We start from the raw sequence: 17121 nt of genomic DNA on the forward strand, positions 1-17121 counted from the left end.
GAAAAGAAAGGAGAATATGAAACTGCGCACCCCCAACCCAATATATAGCTAAAGGTCTTACTTATAAACGGGCAGTGTCCTGCACACAAGGGGTCCAATTCACAGATGGCAGTTTTTAATACATAAAGTAGTAGTAGTACAGTATTACTACTTATTTCCTACATAATACAATTAACAAACCTACAGGTGAAAATCTCCGCTCCACCTGTCCTATATTTTTTGTAGGGAGATTTCTGGACATGTAAGTTTACTACTTATTACTAAATTTGGGCGGGAGCTATGGGAAATTAAACTTCTATTATCTAGGACGGGTTTCGAAAGGGATAAGGAGGGGTTTCGAAAGGGATAAGGAGGGGTTTAGGAAGGGATAAGGAGGGGTTTAGGAAGGGATAAGGAGGGGTTTAGGAAGGGATAAGGAGGGGTTTAGGGAGGGATAAGGAGGGGTTTAGGGAGGGATAAGAAGCTGTTTAGGGAGGGACCCACCAATACAAATCCCCACCCACAGAAGAGGAAGACGATTGCTGTTCACAAGCTACACTTCTAAAGTTATTACTGCCCTAAAGGTGACACAACAGTAGAAAATATACTCCAGCCCTGCCTTGGAGGAAGTCTAGCACGGCATATGCCCACTTACCTAAGTAATTGCAAGACAATCCCACCAAAAACAATGGGGGCAGGGACTTACACACCAGCTTGAAATAATGTTAAAATAATTACATTATTTTGGCTCTTAGTCTATAGAATTATGCAAAATTCATAAATACATGTAGTAAATATTTTATTAATTTAAAAAGTAATAGTTAACTTATTAAAAAATTAATTACTTTTTTGAATATTTAATAAAAATGACTGTATTTCCCATTATTAAACTCAACTTTTAATTAAATCTAATAATACTAACTGCCCTTGGGCGCCAGCTTCCCCAGCCTTCATTGGGTCTTCGGGTTCTGCCACCTCCTGCCACGCATGCCTCAACCCGGCTTTGGGGACTCAGCGGCGTCCTTGAAGAGGCCATTTTCTATTCTCTGTGCTTGCAGCTATGTCTGACCCTGTACAGGTAATTCTGGGTATTTACTGTTCCTGCATGAAAGTGTATTTCATATGCTGCATGCAGGGAAATCATAATACTTATAATTTTTCCTACACCTGTTCACACATATTTTTTTTTACAGATTTTTATCTATACTACATTAATGTATTGAGTACTCTAATGTATTTTGAATAATGTTTTATCAAGTTTATGTTGAAATCATTCCTAATCCAAGATGGCCGAACCACTCCTAAACGTTATCACTTCCTGTTTGACACCAAAAAATGGGGGTCCATTTGAGTCCAGTTGTGTCGCAATTGTTTCTGCTAGATTGCTCGCTCTCTGGATTCTCCGCCTCCTCCAGTTTCTGCTGGTTGCTCTTCACCTTGTTGCTTGGCCTGGTAAACTGAAAGGATTTTCAGGGCTCTGTTTTTCCCCATCCTGCTGGAAATTATTTTCTGGAGCACTACTGTATTCCCAGTTACAACATGGCATCTGGTATTGTTTTCTGAGATAGTAGACCGATCCTATGAACAAAGCAGACATATAATCTGTTGCTAAGAAGACCTGCTCCTGATACTCAGGGCTTGGAACAAATGCATAAACTTGTGCCTGTGCCCTCTAAAAGACACCAATGGAATTCAGAAAGTATTGCAAAAGGAGTCAAACAGGTGCAGCTCTTACTCCTATGCAGGGTCAACACTTACAAGAGATGTAAGTTACACCTGTTTGGATCAGTAGTACCCACAGTGTCCACTAGAGGCATACAGTAGCAGTTCTAAAGTTGCCATTGTGGTTCCTGTGTCTCCCCTGATGTGCAAAGCCCTTTTACGACTGCAAATCCTGTGATTCGCGAAATCACAGGGTTTGCGACCACACAAGGGTTCTATGATCAAAAGTCCTCTTAGAAGAAAAGGACTTTTGTGATCGTATCTGAATCGCAAATAAGAACGGGCATAAAGGAGGCATCCTCCACCTATTTCAATTCGGAAAGGAATGTATCAATGATTTGGGCCCCAATTGTGACTGCAAACTATACATAATTTACCGACCGCCGACTTGAGTGGGTGACTGATTTGCAATGCAAGGGCGGGAGTATTAGGCAGAGGTCTAGAGAACCACTGCCCATATCCCACTGAAACATTCTAAAACGGAAACTTTAACAAAACAGATCACCAGTTCCTTAAAGGAATACAGTTTGCTTTTCAAAATAAAATGTGATCCTTTTTTAAATGCAGTCTAAGGGATGGTGGTCTGCTGTACCTTGCAGGCCACCATCCCTGTGATTAGCAGCCAGAGGCAGATTGCAACCTGCCTACTGAAAGTGAATTAGGCAGGTAGTTCTGCTACCCCCTGCGATTTGAGATTTTGTGAACTGACCTGTTTATACATGGGTCTGTCGCAAAATACTGTTCCATTCGCAAAAATGTGGTGCCCTTATTGCGACCACTTTTTTTTATAGTACATAATGCAAATGTGTGAAGCGCTGTTGAACACAACTTTGGTCGACTTTTGGTCACTTTCAAGGCGAATTCTAGCAGTGTTGAATCCCTGGCCAATGGAGACGTAATTCTAAATATATCACATCAATTCACTTTATTCGCTGCTTAAGATTCCTTCCATGGTTGACCTTTCATACATGGCGCTACTCCCTAATGGTAAGTATAAGTCCTTCGCTGGAGGGATGCCTGTTCAAAAAAGGCCTCTTTGGGATATCTTAGCCATGACATAAGAACCCTGCTGTAACATGCAGAACATTTTACCCCAGAGAAAGCCGGCTGCTTTCCTACCTTCACTTTACCCTCGTCCTCCACATCTAGATCTAAGGTTCCATCCCTGGATTTAAGCTGGTGGTGGTCTGAGAATTGTTGCATCACTCATGTGGGATTAACAGAAAAGTAGACAATTGAGCAAAATATAATCTGTTCTACTGAGATACTTGTGAGATTCAGATGTTCTCTTGAGCCCTTTACTTATGTCTGTCTCTCCACCTTTCTCTGCAGATGAACCGCCCCATCCAGGTCAAGCCAGCAGACAGTGAGGGCAGAGGAGGTAAGTCTGGGCTCATTTCCCTATTGTGATCAGGTTCCCTATACATCGGCTTCCATATATGGGCGGGGTGTCATTAGCTCCCTCTGCAATCGACCAGGACCACTTGTATCAATGGGATCATGCACATCAACATGCTTCAGTCGAGTATCACATCACATGTGTGCCGTAGTGTAGTGCCCAAACTTTTCTTGCTCCATGGGGAAACCCAGCATGGCCACGCTCCATTGGGGTTCCGCTTATTTTTCCCAGCTTATGTGAAGATGCCACCCAGGGCACCATGCCAATTTTATTGTAGATCACCATGATGCCAAAATCCTATTGTGGTGGTCTCCAGCAGTCTGCTCTTCCATTACTTACATGCTTAACAACTTTCTATCTGACTTGGAATCGTGTGTGTGTGTGTGTATATATATAGATATACATATCTATATATATATATATATATATATATATATACACACATACATATATATAGATATATCTATCTATATTACCTACTGGCGTTCGCCAGTAGGTAGTTATAGTTAGGACCTATTTTCCATAGGAAATCAGCAACATTCTATTCCCAATAAGTCTGGCACCGGTTGACGAATCTTCGCAAAATATTCCAAACTTTTGGCCAGCTCCGGTCCGCTCCTATCCTGAAAGTTTCGTGGTGATTCGTCAAGCGGGGGCTGAGAAAAAAGGGGGGTCCCAAAACGCGTTTTCCCCATGCAATTTCCCATAGGACCTGTTGACGCAGCTACAGCCCGAACTGCTGAACGGAATTACACCAAATTTGGCAGAAAGGTAGATCTTGGTTCAGAGTCGTGCCTTTTGCTTAAATGGTGTAAATCCGTTCAGTAGTTCCTGAGTAAATCAAAAGTAAAATCACATATATATCTGGGCGGAGCCTAACCACACATCTCATCGTGAGATCTGATTGGCTGTCAGCACTTCATCCAAGAAGTGTTGGCAGCCATCTTGGGACCAATATACATGATAGCACCTCATTAAAAAGCATTGCAGTTAATAGAAGGTTTTAATACTTTAGTTACATTATAACTCATTTGTTGATGGTACCATACTCATTTTAGGAATTGTGGTATGTTCTAAGGTGATTTTACCATGTGAAAAAGCCTTCTGCTGGGATATCATGAATCATGTTTGAGAGAAAGCTATTTTCACATGCTTTTCCCACAGAGGTTTGGAAGGTGATCTATAAGCTAAACTGAGAGCATATTTTCTGTAAATTCACATTATCTTTCTTAGTCATGTGAGAATGAAGTCTGACATTCTCAGTAAAACATGTACATCCAACAAGGGCAGAGACAGTCAGTTGATTCCTTTGTGTTCTACTGCAGCTTCCCAGAGTGTTCCAAAGAACAACTAGAGAGCTAACACTCCTACTTATGATAAACGTATGGCACACCTGAAGCCATCTTGATTGGAATAAAGTGGTAGCTCTTAAAACATTTAATTTAAAAAGGAACAAAATGAGGGGGTTCATTTTGCCTTAGAATGTATGATTAGTGCTGCAGTAAGAAAAATTAGGGCACATTTTGAGTGACTTCTCAAATCCTCTTCTATTTCATTAAAGAATTCTGACATGCAGACTGAAACATGCACTTTCAATACCAGCAGCAGACTTCCCTGGTGAGCAGTAGGTTTACTACAGCGATCTAATGAGCAACTAGAGCGCTAACATTCTGAATATATGGCAAATGTGTGACACATATGAATGCCTTCTTCATTGAATCACAGTAAAAAACTGACAGTATGCCTACTGAGGAGACTGTAGTAAATGAGGAAATTAGGAAAATTCAGAACAAGTCTCCCAAGATGCCCACCAGAGACAAAAGAGCCCAAATGTAGCACAAATATCACCGAGATGTAGCTCAAGTATAGCCCAATGACAGAAATCCCAGAGTGTTTTAAAGAACAACTAGAGCGCTAACAGTCTTACTTATGACAAAAGTATGGCACACCTGAAGCCATCTTGATTGGAATAAAGTGGTAACACTTAAAACATTTAAATTGCAAAGGAACAAAATGAGGGGGTTCATTTTGCCATCGAAATTATGGTTAGTGCTGCAGAAAGAAAAATTAGGGCACATTTTGACTTCTCAGATCCTCTTCTATTTCATTAAAAAGTTCTGACATGCAGACTGAAACATGCACTTTGAATACCAGCAGCAGACTTCCCTGGTGAGCAGTAGCTTTACTACAGTGATCTAATGAGGAACTAGAGTGCTACCATTCAGAATTTATGGCAAATGTGTCACATCTGAATGCCTTCTTGGTGGAAACAAAGTAAACAAGCATTGAAAATGCAATAGGTCTCGCCCTCGTTTAAGTTAAAGCAATTCTGTTTGTAATTAGGTGGCTTTTTAGCTTTGCTTTTATTAGTGTTTTTCAAAATTCGATGTACATAACATGCATATATGTATATGTGTGCATGCATTCATATTTGTATTTATATAGATATGCAGATTATATATGTATGTGTATATATATACACATACATATATATAAATGCATATGCATATATGTGCATATGAGTGCGTGTAGAGAGAGGTGTAGAGAGGTAGAGGTGTAGAGGTAGAGACGTAGAGGTAGAGGTAGAGAGGTAGAGAGTAGTAGAGAGAGAGGTAGAGAGAGATAGAGAGGTAGAGAGTAGAAGATGAGTAATAGAGAGTAGAGAGTAGAGAGAGAGTAGTAGAGAGTAGTAGAGAGAGTAGGAGAGAGTGAGTAGGAGAGAGTAGTAGAGAGTGGGTATTGGAGAGTGAGTAGTAGAGAGTAGTAGAGAGTGAGTAGTGGAGACTGAGTAGCAGAGAGAGAGTAGTAGAGAATGAGTAGTAGAGTGAGTAGTAGAGAGTAGTAGAGAGAGAGTAGTAGAGAGAGAGTAGTAGAGAGTGAGTAGTAGAGAGTGAGTAGTAGAGAGTAGTAGAGAGTAGTAGAGAGAGAGTAGTAGAGAGTGAGTAGAAGAGAGAGTAGTAGAGAGTGAGTAGTAGAGAGAGTAGTAGAGAGTGAGTAGTAGAGAGTAGTAGAGTGAGTAGTAGAGAGTAGTACAGAGTGAGTAGTAGAGAGTGATTAGTAGAGAGTAGTGGAGTAGTAGAGAGTGAGTAGTAGAGAGTAGTAGAGAGTGAGTAGTAGAGTGAGTAGTAGGGAGTAGTAGAGAGTGAGTAGTAGAGAGTAGTAGAGTAGTAGAGAGTGAGTAGTAGAGAGAGTAGCAGAGAGTAGTAGAGTAGTAGAGAGTGAGTAGTAGAGAGTGAGTAGTAAAGAGTAGTAGAGTGAGTAGCAGAAAGAGTAGTAGAGAGTAGTAGAGTAGTAGAGAGTGAGTAGTAGAGTGAGTAGTAGAGTAGTAGAGAGCGAGTAGTAGAGAGTGAGTAGTGGAAAGTGAGTAGTAGAGTAGTAGAGAGTGAGTAGTAGAGAGTGGGTAGTAGAGAGAGAGTAGTAGAGAGTAGTAGAGTGAGTAGTAGAGAGTGAGTAGTAGAGAGAGAGTAGTAGAGAGTGAGTAGTAGAGTAGTAGAGAGTGAGTGGTAGAGAGTAGTAGAGTGAGTAGTAGAGAGTAGTAGAGAGTGAGTAGTAGAGAGAGTAGTAGAGACTGAGTAGTTGAGAGTGAGTAGTAGAGAGAGAGTAGTATAGTAGTAGAGAGTGAGTAGTAGAAAGTAGTAGAGTGAGTAGTAGAGAGGTAGTAGTAGAGAGAGAGTAGTAGAGAGTGAATAGTAGAGTAGTAGAGAGTGAGTGGTAGAGAGTAGTAGAGAGCAGTAGAGTGAGTAGTAGAGAGTAGTAGAGAGTAGTAGAGAGTGAGTAGTAGAGTGAGTAGTAGAGAGTAGTAGTAGAGAGTAGTAGAGAGAGAGTAGTAGAGAGTGAGTAGTAGAAAGTAGTAGCGAGTGAGTAGTAGAGAGTTAATTTAAAAGGAACACAATGAGGAGGTTCATTTTGCCATAGAAATTATGATTTGTGCGGAAAAAAGAAAATTAGGGCACATTTTGAATGACTTCTCAAATCCTCTTCTATTTCATTAAAATATTCTGACATGCAGACTGAAACATGCACTTTCAATACCAGCAGCAGACTTCCCTGGTGAGCAGTAGCTTTACTACAGTGATCTAATAAGCAACTAGAGTGCTAACATTCCGAATATATGGCAAATGTGTGACACATCTGAATGCCTTCTTGATGGAATGAAAGTAAAAAACCTGAAAGTATTTCCTACTGAGGAGACTGTTGTAAATGAGGAAATTAGGAAACTTCAAAACAAATAAGTCTCCCAAGATGGCCACCAGAGACAAAAGAGCCCAAATGTAGCACAAATATCACCGAGATGTAGCCCAAGTATACCCCAATGACAGAATGTTCCAGAGTGTTTTAAAGAACAACTAGAGCGCTAACAGTCTTACTTATGACAAAAGTATGGTACACCTGATGCCATCTTGATTGGAATAAAGTGGTAGCACTTAAAACATTTAATTTGCAAAGGAACACAATGAGGAGGTTCATTTTGCCATAGAAATTATGATTAGTGCTGCAGAAAGGAAGATTAGGGCACATTTTGACTTCTCAAATCCTCTTCCATTTCATAAAAAAATTCTGACATGCAGACTGAAACATGCACTTTGAATACCAGCAGCAGACTTCCCTGGTGAGCAGTAGCTTTACTACAGTGATAAAATGAGCAACTAGAGTGCTACCATTCAGAATTTATGGAAAATGTGTGACACATCTGAATGCCTTCTTGATGGAATCAAAGTAAACAAGCATTGAAAATGCAATAGGTCTCGCCCTCGTTTAAGTTAAAGCAATTCTGTTTGTAATTAGGTGGGTTTTTAGCTTTGTTTGTATTAGAGTTTTTCAAACTTTCATGTACATACCATGCATATGTATGCATATATGTATATGTATATGTGTGCATGTATTTAAATTTATATAGATATGCAGATTATATTTATATGTTTATATATGTATATATATATATCCACACACATACATATATATAAATGCATATTCATATATATGCATATATATATATGTGCATATGTGTGCATGTACAGAGAGGTAGAGAGGTAGAGGTGTATGGGTAGAGGTGTAGAGGTAGAGAGGTAGAGAGTAGTAGAGAGAGAGGTAGAGAGAGGTAGAGAGTAGAGAGCGAGTAATAGAGAGTAGAGAGTGAGTAGTAGAGAGCAGTAGAGAGTAGTAGGGAAAGTATCAGAGAGTGAGTAGTAGAGAGTAGTAGAGTGAGTAGTAGAGAGTGAGTAGTAGAGAGTGAGTAGTAGAGAGTGAGTATTAGAGAGTGAATAGTAGAGAGTGAGTAGTAGAGAGTAGTAGAGAGTGAGTAGTAGAGAGTGAGTAGTAGAGAGTGAGTAGCAGAGAGAGAGTATTAGAGAGTAGTAGAGAGTGAGTAGCAGAGTGAGTAGTAGAGAGTAGTAGAGAGAGAGAGTAGTAGAGAGTGAGTAGTAGAGAGAGAGTAGTAGAGAGTGAGTAGTAGAGAGTAGTAGAGAGTGAGTAGTAGAGAGAGAGTAGTAGAGTAGTAGAGAGTGAGTATTAGAGAGTGAGTAGTAGAGAGTAGTGGAGTAGTAGAGAGTGAGTAGTAGAGAGTAGTAGAGAGTGAGTAGTAGAGTGAGTACTAGAGAGTAGTAGAGACCGAGTAGCAGAGAACAAGTAGTAGAGAGTGAGTAGTAGAGAGTGAGTAGTAGAGAGTGAGTAGTAGAAAGTAGTAGCGAGTGAGTAGTAGAGAGTTAATTTAAAAGGAACACAATGAGGAGGTTCATTTTGCCATAGAAATTATGATTTGTGCGGAAAAAAGAAAATTAGGGCACATTTTGAATGACTTCTCAAATCCTCTTCTATTTCATTAAAATATTCTGACATGCAGACTGAAACATGCACTTTCAATACCAGCAGCAGACTTCCCTGGTGAGCAGTAGCTTTACAACAGTGATCTAATAAGCAACTAGAGTGCTAACATTCCGAATATATGGCAAATGTGTGACACATCTGAATGCCTTCTTGATGGAATGAAAGTAAAAAACCTGAAAGTATTTCCTACTGAGGAGACTGTTGTAAATGAGGAAATTAGGAAACTTCAAAACAAATAAGTCTCCCAAGATGGCCACCAGAGACAAAAGAGCCCAAATGTAGCACAAATATCACCGAGATGTAGCCCAAGTATACCCCAATGACAGAATGTTCCAGAGTGTTTTAAAGAACAACTAGAGCGCTAACAGTCTTACTTATGACAAAAGTATGGTACACCTGATGCCATCTTGATTGGAATAAAGTGGTAGCACTTAAAACATTTAATTTGCAAAGGAACACAATGAGGAGGTTCATTTTGCCATAGAAATTATGATTAGTGCTGCAGAAAGGAAGATTAGGGCACATTTTGACTTCTCAAATCCTCTTCCATTTCATAAAAAAATTCTGACATGCAGACTGAAACATGCACTTTGAATACCAGCAGCAGACTTCCCTGGTGAGCAGTAGCTTTACTACAGTGATCTAATGAGCAACTAGAGTGCTACCATTCAGAATTTATGGAAAATGTGTGACACATCTGAATGCCTTCTTGATGGAATCAAAGTAAACAAGCATTGAAAATGCAATAGGTCTCGCCCTCGTTTAAGTTAAAGCAATTCTGTTTGTAATTAGGTGGGTTTTTAGCTTTGCATGTATTAGAGTTTTTCAAACTTTCATGTACATACCATGCATATGTATGCATATATGTATATGTATATGTTTGCATGCATTTATATTTATATAGATATGCAGATTATATTTATATGTTTATATATGTATATATATACACATACATATATATAAATGCATATTCATATATATATGCATATATATATGTGCATATGTGTGCATGTACAGAGAGGTAGAGGTGTATAGGTAGAGGTGTAGAGGTAGAGAGGTAGAGAGTAGTAGAGAGAGAGGTAGAGAGAGGTAGAGAGTAGAGACCGAGTAATAGAGAGTAGAGAGTGAGTAGTAGAGAGCAGTAGAGAGTAGTAGAGAAAGTATCAGAGAGTGAGTAGTAGAGAGTAGTAGAGTGAGTAGTAGAGAGTGAGTATTAGAGAGTGAGTAGTAGAGAGTGAGTAGTAGAGTGAGTAGTAGAGAGTAGTAGAGAGTGAGTAGTAGAGAGTGAGTAGTAGAGAGTAGTAGAGAGTGAGTAGTAGAGAGTGAGTAGTAGAGAGTAGTAGAGAGTGAGTAGTAGAGAGTAGTAGTGAGTAGTAGAGAGAGAGTAGTAGAGAGTGAGTAGAAGAGAGTAGTAGAGAGTGAGTAGTAGAGAGAGAGTAGTAGAGAGAGTAGTAGAGAGTAGTAGAGAGTGAGTAGTAGAGAGTAGTAGAGAGTTAGTAGTAGAGTGAGTAGTAGGGAGTAGTAGAGAGTGAGTAGTAGAGTGAGTAGTAGAGTGAGTAGTAGAGAGCGTAGTAGAGAGTGTGTAGTAGAGAGAGAGTAGTAGAGAGTGAGTAGTAGAGAGTGAGTAGTAGAGTAGTAGAGAGTGAGTAGTAGAGAGTGACTAGTAGAGAGTAGTAGAGAGTGAGTAGCAGAGAGAGTAGTAGAGTAGTAGAGAGTGAGTAGTAGAGTGAGTAGTAGAGAGTAGTAGAGAGCGAGTAGTAGAGAGTGAGTAGTGGAGAGTGAGTAGTAGAGTAGTAGAGAGTGAGTAGTAGAGTAGTAGAGAGTGAGTGGTAGAGAGTAGTAGAGAGTAGTAGAGTGAGTAGTAGAGAGTAGTAGAGAGTGAGTAGTAGAGAGAGTAGTGGAGAGTGAGTAGTAGAGAGTAGTAGAGTAGTAGAGAGTGAGTAGTAGAGAGTAGTAGAGTGAGTAGTAGAGGGGTAGTAGTAGAGAGAGAGTAGTAGAGAGTGAGTAGTAGAGTAGTAGAGAGTGAGTGGTAGAGAGTAGTAGAGAGTGAGTGGTAGAGAGTAGTAGAGAGCAGTAGAGTGAGTAGTAGAGAGTAGTAGAGAGTGAGTAGTAGAGAGTGAGTAGTAGAGAGTAGTAGTAGAGAGTAGTAGAGAGTGAGTAGTAGAAAGTAGTAGCGAGTGAGTAGTAGAGAGTTAATTTAAAAGGAACACAATGAGGAGGTTCATTTTGCCATAGAAATTATGATTTGTGCGGAAAAATAGAAAATTAGGGCACATTTTGAATGACTTCTCAAATCCTCTTCTATTTCATTAAAATATTCTGACATGCAGACTGAAACATGCACTTTCAATACCAGCAGCAGACTTCCCTGGTGAGCAGTAGCTTTACTACAGTGATCTAATAAGCAACTAGAGTGCTAACATTCCGAATATATGGCAAATGTGTGACACATCTGAATGCCTTCTTGATGGAATGAAAGTAAAAAACCTGAAAGTATTTTCTACTGAGGAGACTGTTGTAAATTAGGAAATGAGGAAACTTCAAAACAAATAAGTCTCCCAAGATGGCCACCAGAGACAAAAGAGCCCAAATGTAGCACAATTATCACCGAGATGTAGCCCAAGTATAGCCCAATGACAGAATGTTCCAGAGTGTTTTAAAGAACAACTAGAGCGCTAACAGTCTTACTTATGACAAAAGTATGGTACACCTGATGCCATCTTGATTGGAATAAAGTGGTAGCACTTAAAACATTTAATTTGCAAAGGAACAAAATGAGGGGGTTCATTTTGCCATAGAAATTTTGATTAGTGCTGCAGAAAGAAAGATTAGGGCACATTTTTACTTCTCAAATCCTCTTCCATTTCATTAAAAAATTCTGACATGCAGACTGAAACATGCACTTTGAATACCAGCAGCAGACTTCCCTGGTGAGCAGTAGCTTTACTACAGTGATCTAATGAGCAACTAGAGTGCTACCATTCAGAATTTATGGAAAATGTGTGACACATCTGAATGCTTTCTTGATGGAATCAAAGTAAACAAGCATTGAAAATGCAATAGGTCTCGCCCTCGTTTAAGTTAAAGCAATTCTGTTTGTAATTAGGTGGGTTTTTAGCTTTGCTTGTATTAGAGTTTTTCAAACTTTCATGTACATACCATGCATATGTATGCATATATGTATATGTATATGTGTGCATGTATTTATATTTATATAGATATGCAGATTATATTTATATGTTTATATATGTATATATATATATCCACACATACATATATATAAATGCATATTCATATATATGCATATATATATATGTGCATATGTGTGCATGTACAGAGAGGTAGAGAGGTAGAGGTGTATGGGTAGAGGTGTAGAGGTAGAGAGGTAGAGAGTAGTAGAGAGAGAGGTAGAGAGAGGTAGAGAGTAGAGAGCGAGTAATAGAGAGTAGAGAGTGAGTAGTAGAGAGCAGTAGAGAGTAGTAGGGAAAGTATCAGAGAGTGAGTAGTAGAGAGTAGTAGAGTGAGTAGTAGAGAGTGAGTAGTAGAGAGTGAGTATTAGAGAGTGAGTAGTAGAGAGTGAGTAGTAGAGTGAGTAGTAGAGAGTAGTAGAGAGTGAGTAGTAGAGAGTGAGTAGTAGAGAGTGAGTAGCAGAGAGAGAGTATTAGAGAATAGTAGAGAGTGAGTAGCAGAGTGAGTAGTAGAGAGTGGTAGATAGAGAGAGTAGTAGAGAGTGAGTAGTAGAGAGTAGTAGAGAGAGAGTAGTAGAGAGAGAGTAGTAGAGAGTGAGTAGTAGAGAGTAGTAGAGAGTGAGTAGTAGAGAGAGAGTAGTAGAGTAGTAGAGAGTGAGTATTAGAGAGTGAGTAGTAGAGAGTAGTGGAGTAGTAGAGAGTAGTAGAGAGTGAGTAGTAGAGTGAGTACTAGAGAGTAGTAGAGACCGAGTAGCAGAGAACAAGTAGTAGAGAGTGAGTAGTAGAGAGTGAGTAGTAGAGAGTGAGTAGTAGAAAGTAGTAGCGAGTGAGTAGTAGAGAGTTAATTTAAAAGGAACACAATGAGGAGGTTCATTTTGCCATAGAAATTATGATTTGTGCGGAAAAAAGAAAATTAGGGCACATTTTGAATGACTTCTCAAATCCTCTTCTATTTCATTAAAATATTCTGACATGCAGACTGAAACATGCACTTTCAATACCAGCAGCAGACTTCCCTGGTGAGCAGTAGCTTTACTACAGTGATCTAATAAGCAACTAGAGTGCTAACATTCCGAATATATGGCAAATGTGTGACACATCTGAATGCCTTCTTGATGGAATGAAAGTAAAAAACCTGAAAGTATTTCCTACTGAGGAGACTGTTGTAAATGAGGAAATTAGGAAACTTCAAAACAAATAAGTCTCCCAAGATGGCCACCAGAGACAAAAGAGCCCAAACGTAGCACAATTATCACCGAGATGTAGCCCAAGTATAGCCCAATGACAGAATGTTCCAAAGTGTTTTAAAGAACAACTAGCTTTCAAAAGAAAAAGGGGAAAACCCATACTAACCCTTTGGTGTCTGGGTACTTAAACAGGTAGACAGGAAAAACTAACACCTAGGGATTAATAATATAACTATGTTATGGTGACGAGAAAAATCAAATATCTCCTCCCTTGAGTTAATTAATCCTCAAAAATAGACTATGTTCTCTTTATTTTCACTAGTCATACATAGAAAATCCGACCCAACAATGAATATATCTTTCCTTAGATCTGCATCTAAGTGTATTTATTGTTTTATATTTCACCAAACATATATAAGAAGATTAATCTTTTAGACATATATACAAAAACATTTGTAATATTTACATTCTTTTCTCGAAAAAAATCAATACACATATACATCTATACGACCCTATACTTGAATTTGGATGCTTGTAGGATTAATCTGTTCCAGCATTCCTTTGTAATGAAGAACAAACCAAAATGAGAACTCTAGAGATCTTTTTTCATTTTGATCTCTACTTTCTTAAAAGTACTCCACTAGACATCAATCAAAACAAAATTTAATCAATTAACTGGATGTCTTCCAATTCGTTGTCGACGCGTTTCAGCCCAAAGAATTTTTAAGGCCTCATCAGGACTAGGGTACACGTATATTCGATTTCATCAAAATTCACTAATGGAATCCGTGCTGTCGAGGTGTCTCGTAAAAATATATTCGTAATGGACTTCTCCAAGCTTTCATTCAATGGAAAATCATGACTTTTCAAAAGGACTTAAATTGTACGCCCGTGATAGCCTTAGTTCCTATCAAGAAATTTACCTGATGCTGGTAAACGCGAGGAAGTTTGACGAGGAGTTTGGACGAGAAGATTTGGAATAATAAGAGCCGACGTTTGTGGTCGTCTATTGTCCCGCAGGGATTTCTTGATAGGAACTAAGGCTATCACGGGCGTACAATTTAAGTCCTTTTGAAAAGTCATGATTTTCCATTGAATGAAAGCTTGGAGAAGTCCATTACGAATATATTTTTACGAGACACCTCGACAGCACGGATTCCATTAGTGAATTTTGATGAAATCGAATATACGTGTACCCTAGTCCTGATGAGGCCTTAAAAATTCTTTGGGCTGAAACGCGTCGACAACGAATTGGAAGACATCCAGTTAATTGATTAAATTTTGTTTTGATTGATGTCTAGTGGAGTACTTTTAAGAAAGTAGAGATCAAAATGAAAAAAGATCTCTAGAGTTCTCATTTTGGTTTGTTCTTCATTACAAAGGAATGCTGGAACAGATTAATCCTACAAGCATCCAAATTCAAGTATAGGGTCGTATAGATGTATATGTGTATTGATTTTTTTCGAGAAAAGAATGTAAATATTACAAATGTTTTTGTATATATGTCTAAAAGATTAATCTTCTTATATATGTTTGGTGAAATATAAAACAATAAATACACTTAGATGCAGATCTAAGGAAAGATATATTCATTGTTGGGTCGGATTTTCTATGTATGACTAGTGAAAATAAAGAGAACATAGTCTATTTTTGAGGATTAATTAACTCAAGGGAGGAGATATTTGATTTTTCTCGTCACCATAACATAGTTATATTATTAATCCCTAGGTGTTAGTTTTTCCTGTCTACCTGTTTAAAGAACAACTAGAGCGCTAACAGTCTTACTTATGACAAAAGTATGGTACACCTGATGCCATCTTGATTGGAATAAAGTGGTAGCACTTAAAACATTTAATTTGCAAAGGAACACAATGAGGAGGTTCATTTTGCCATAGAAATTATGATTAGTGCTGCAGAAAGGAAGATTAGGGCACATTTTGACTTCTCAAATCCTCTTCCATTTCATAAAAAAATTCTGACATGCAGACTGAAACATGCACTTTGAATACCAGCAGCAGACTTCCCTGGTGAGCAGTAGCTTTACTACAGTGATAAAATGAGCAACTAGAGTGCTACCATTCAGAATTTATGGAAAATGTGTGACACATCTGAATGCCTTCTTGATGGAATCAAAGTAAACAAGCATTGAAAATGCAATAGGTCTCGCCCTCGTTTAAGTTAAAGCAATTCTGTTTGTAATTAGGTGGGTTTTTAGCTTTGTTTGTATTAGAGTTTTTCAAACTTTCATGTACATACCATGCATATGTATGCATATATGTATATGTATATGTGTGCATGTATTTAAATTTATATAGATATGCAGATTATATTTATATGTTTATATATGTATATATATATATCCACACACATACATATATATAAATGCATATTCATATATATGCATATATATATATGTGCATATGTGTGCATGTACAGAGAGGTAGAGAGGTAGAGGTGTATGGGTAGAGGTGTAGAGGTAGAGAGGTAGAGAGTAGTAGAGAGAGAGGTAGAGAGAGGTAGAGAGTAGAGAGCGAGTAATAGAGAGTAGAGAGTGAGTAGTAGAGAGCAGTAGAGAGTAGTAGGGAAAGTATCAGAGAGTGAGTAGTAGAGAGTAGTAGAGTGAGTAGTAGAGAGTGAGTAGTAGAGAGTGAGTAGTAGAGAGTGAGTATTAGAGAGTGAATAGTAGAGAGTGAGTAGTAGAGAGTAGTAGAGAGTGAGTAGTAGAGAGTGAGTAGTAGAGAGTGAGTAGCAGAGAGAGAGTATTAGAGAGTAGTAGAGAGTGAGTAGCAGAGTGAGTAGTAGAGAGTAGTAGAGAGAGAGAGTAGTAGAGAGTGAGTAGTAGAGAGAGAGTAGTAGAGAGTGAGTAGTAGAGAGTAGTAGAGAGTGAGTAGTAGAGAGAGAGTAGTAGAGTAGTAGAGAGTGAGTATTAGAGAGTGAGTAGTAGAGAGTAGTGGAGTAGTAGAGAGTGAGTAGTAGAGAGTAGTAGAGAGTGAGTAGTAGAGTGAGTACTAGAGAGTAGTAGAGACCGAGTAGCAGAGAACAAGTAGTAGAGAGTGAGTAGTAGAGAGTGAGTAGTAGAGAGTGAGTAGTAGAAAGTAGTAGCGAGTGAGTAGTAGAGAGTTAATTTAAAAGGAACACAATGAGGAGGTTCATTTTGCCATAGAAATTATGATTTGTGCGGAAAAAAGAAAATTAGGGCACATTTTGAATGACTTCTCAAATCCTCTTCTATTTCATTAAAATATTCTGACATGCAGACTGAAACATGCACTTTCAATACCAGCAGCAGACTTCCCTGGTGAGCAGTAGCTTTACAACAGTGATCTAATAAGCAACTAGAGTGCTAACATTCCGAATATATGGCAAATGTGTGACACATCTGAATGCCTTCTTGATGGAATGAAAGTAAAAAACCTGAAAGTATTTCCTACTGAGGAGACTGTTGTAAATGAGGAAATTAGGAAACTTCAAAACAAATAAGTCTCCCAAGATGGCCACCAGAGACAAAAGAGCCCAAATGTAGCACAAATATCACCGAGATGTAGCCCAAGTATACCCCAATGACAGAATGTTCCAGAGTGTTTTAAAGAACAACTAGAGCGCTAACAGTCTTACTTATGACAAAAGTATGGTACACCTGATGCCATCTTGATTGGAATAAAGTGGTAGCACTTAAAACATTTAATTTGCAAAGGAACACAATGAGGAGGTTCATTTTGCCATAGAAATTATGATTAGTGCTGCAGAAAGGAAGATTAGGGCACATTTTGACTTCTCAAATCCTCTTCCATTTCATAAAAAAATTCTGACATGCAGACTGAAA

At 38.6% G+C, this 17121-nt stretch overlaps 1 protein-coding gene across 15 annotated transcripts in view; it reads left to right on the top strand.

Annotated features, from left to right (window-relative positions):
• The window catches only part of CELF6 (CUGBP Elav-like family member 6), a 531043-nt gene that overhangs the window by 339735 nt on the left and 174187 nt on the right, over positions 1 to 17121 (top strand). For all 15 annotated transcript variants that reach the window (XM_085643931.1, XM_085643936.1, XM_085643939.1 and 12 more), the window contains one exon: positions 3034 to 3082. In XM_085643931.1, coding sequence (XP_085500057.1) covers positions 3034 to 3082 — 49 coding nt within the window. The remainder of the gene's footprint in view (positions 1 to 3033; positions 3083 to 17121) is intronic.

This window comes from Triturus cristatus, chromosome 3_1 (genome assembly GCF_964204655.1).
Source record: "Triturus cristatus chromosome 3_1, aTriCri1.1, whole genome shotgun sequence".
Taxonomy (NCBI): Eukaryota; Metazoa; Chordata; class Amphibia; order Caudata; family Salamandridae; genus Triturus; species Triturus cristatus.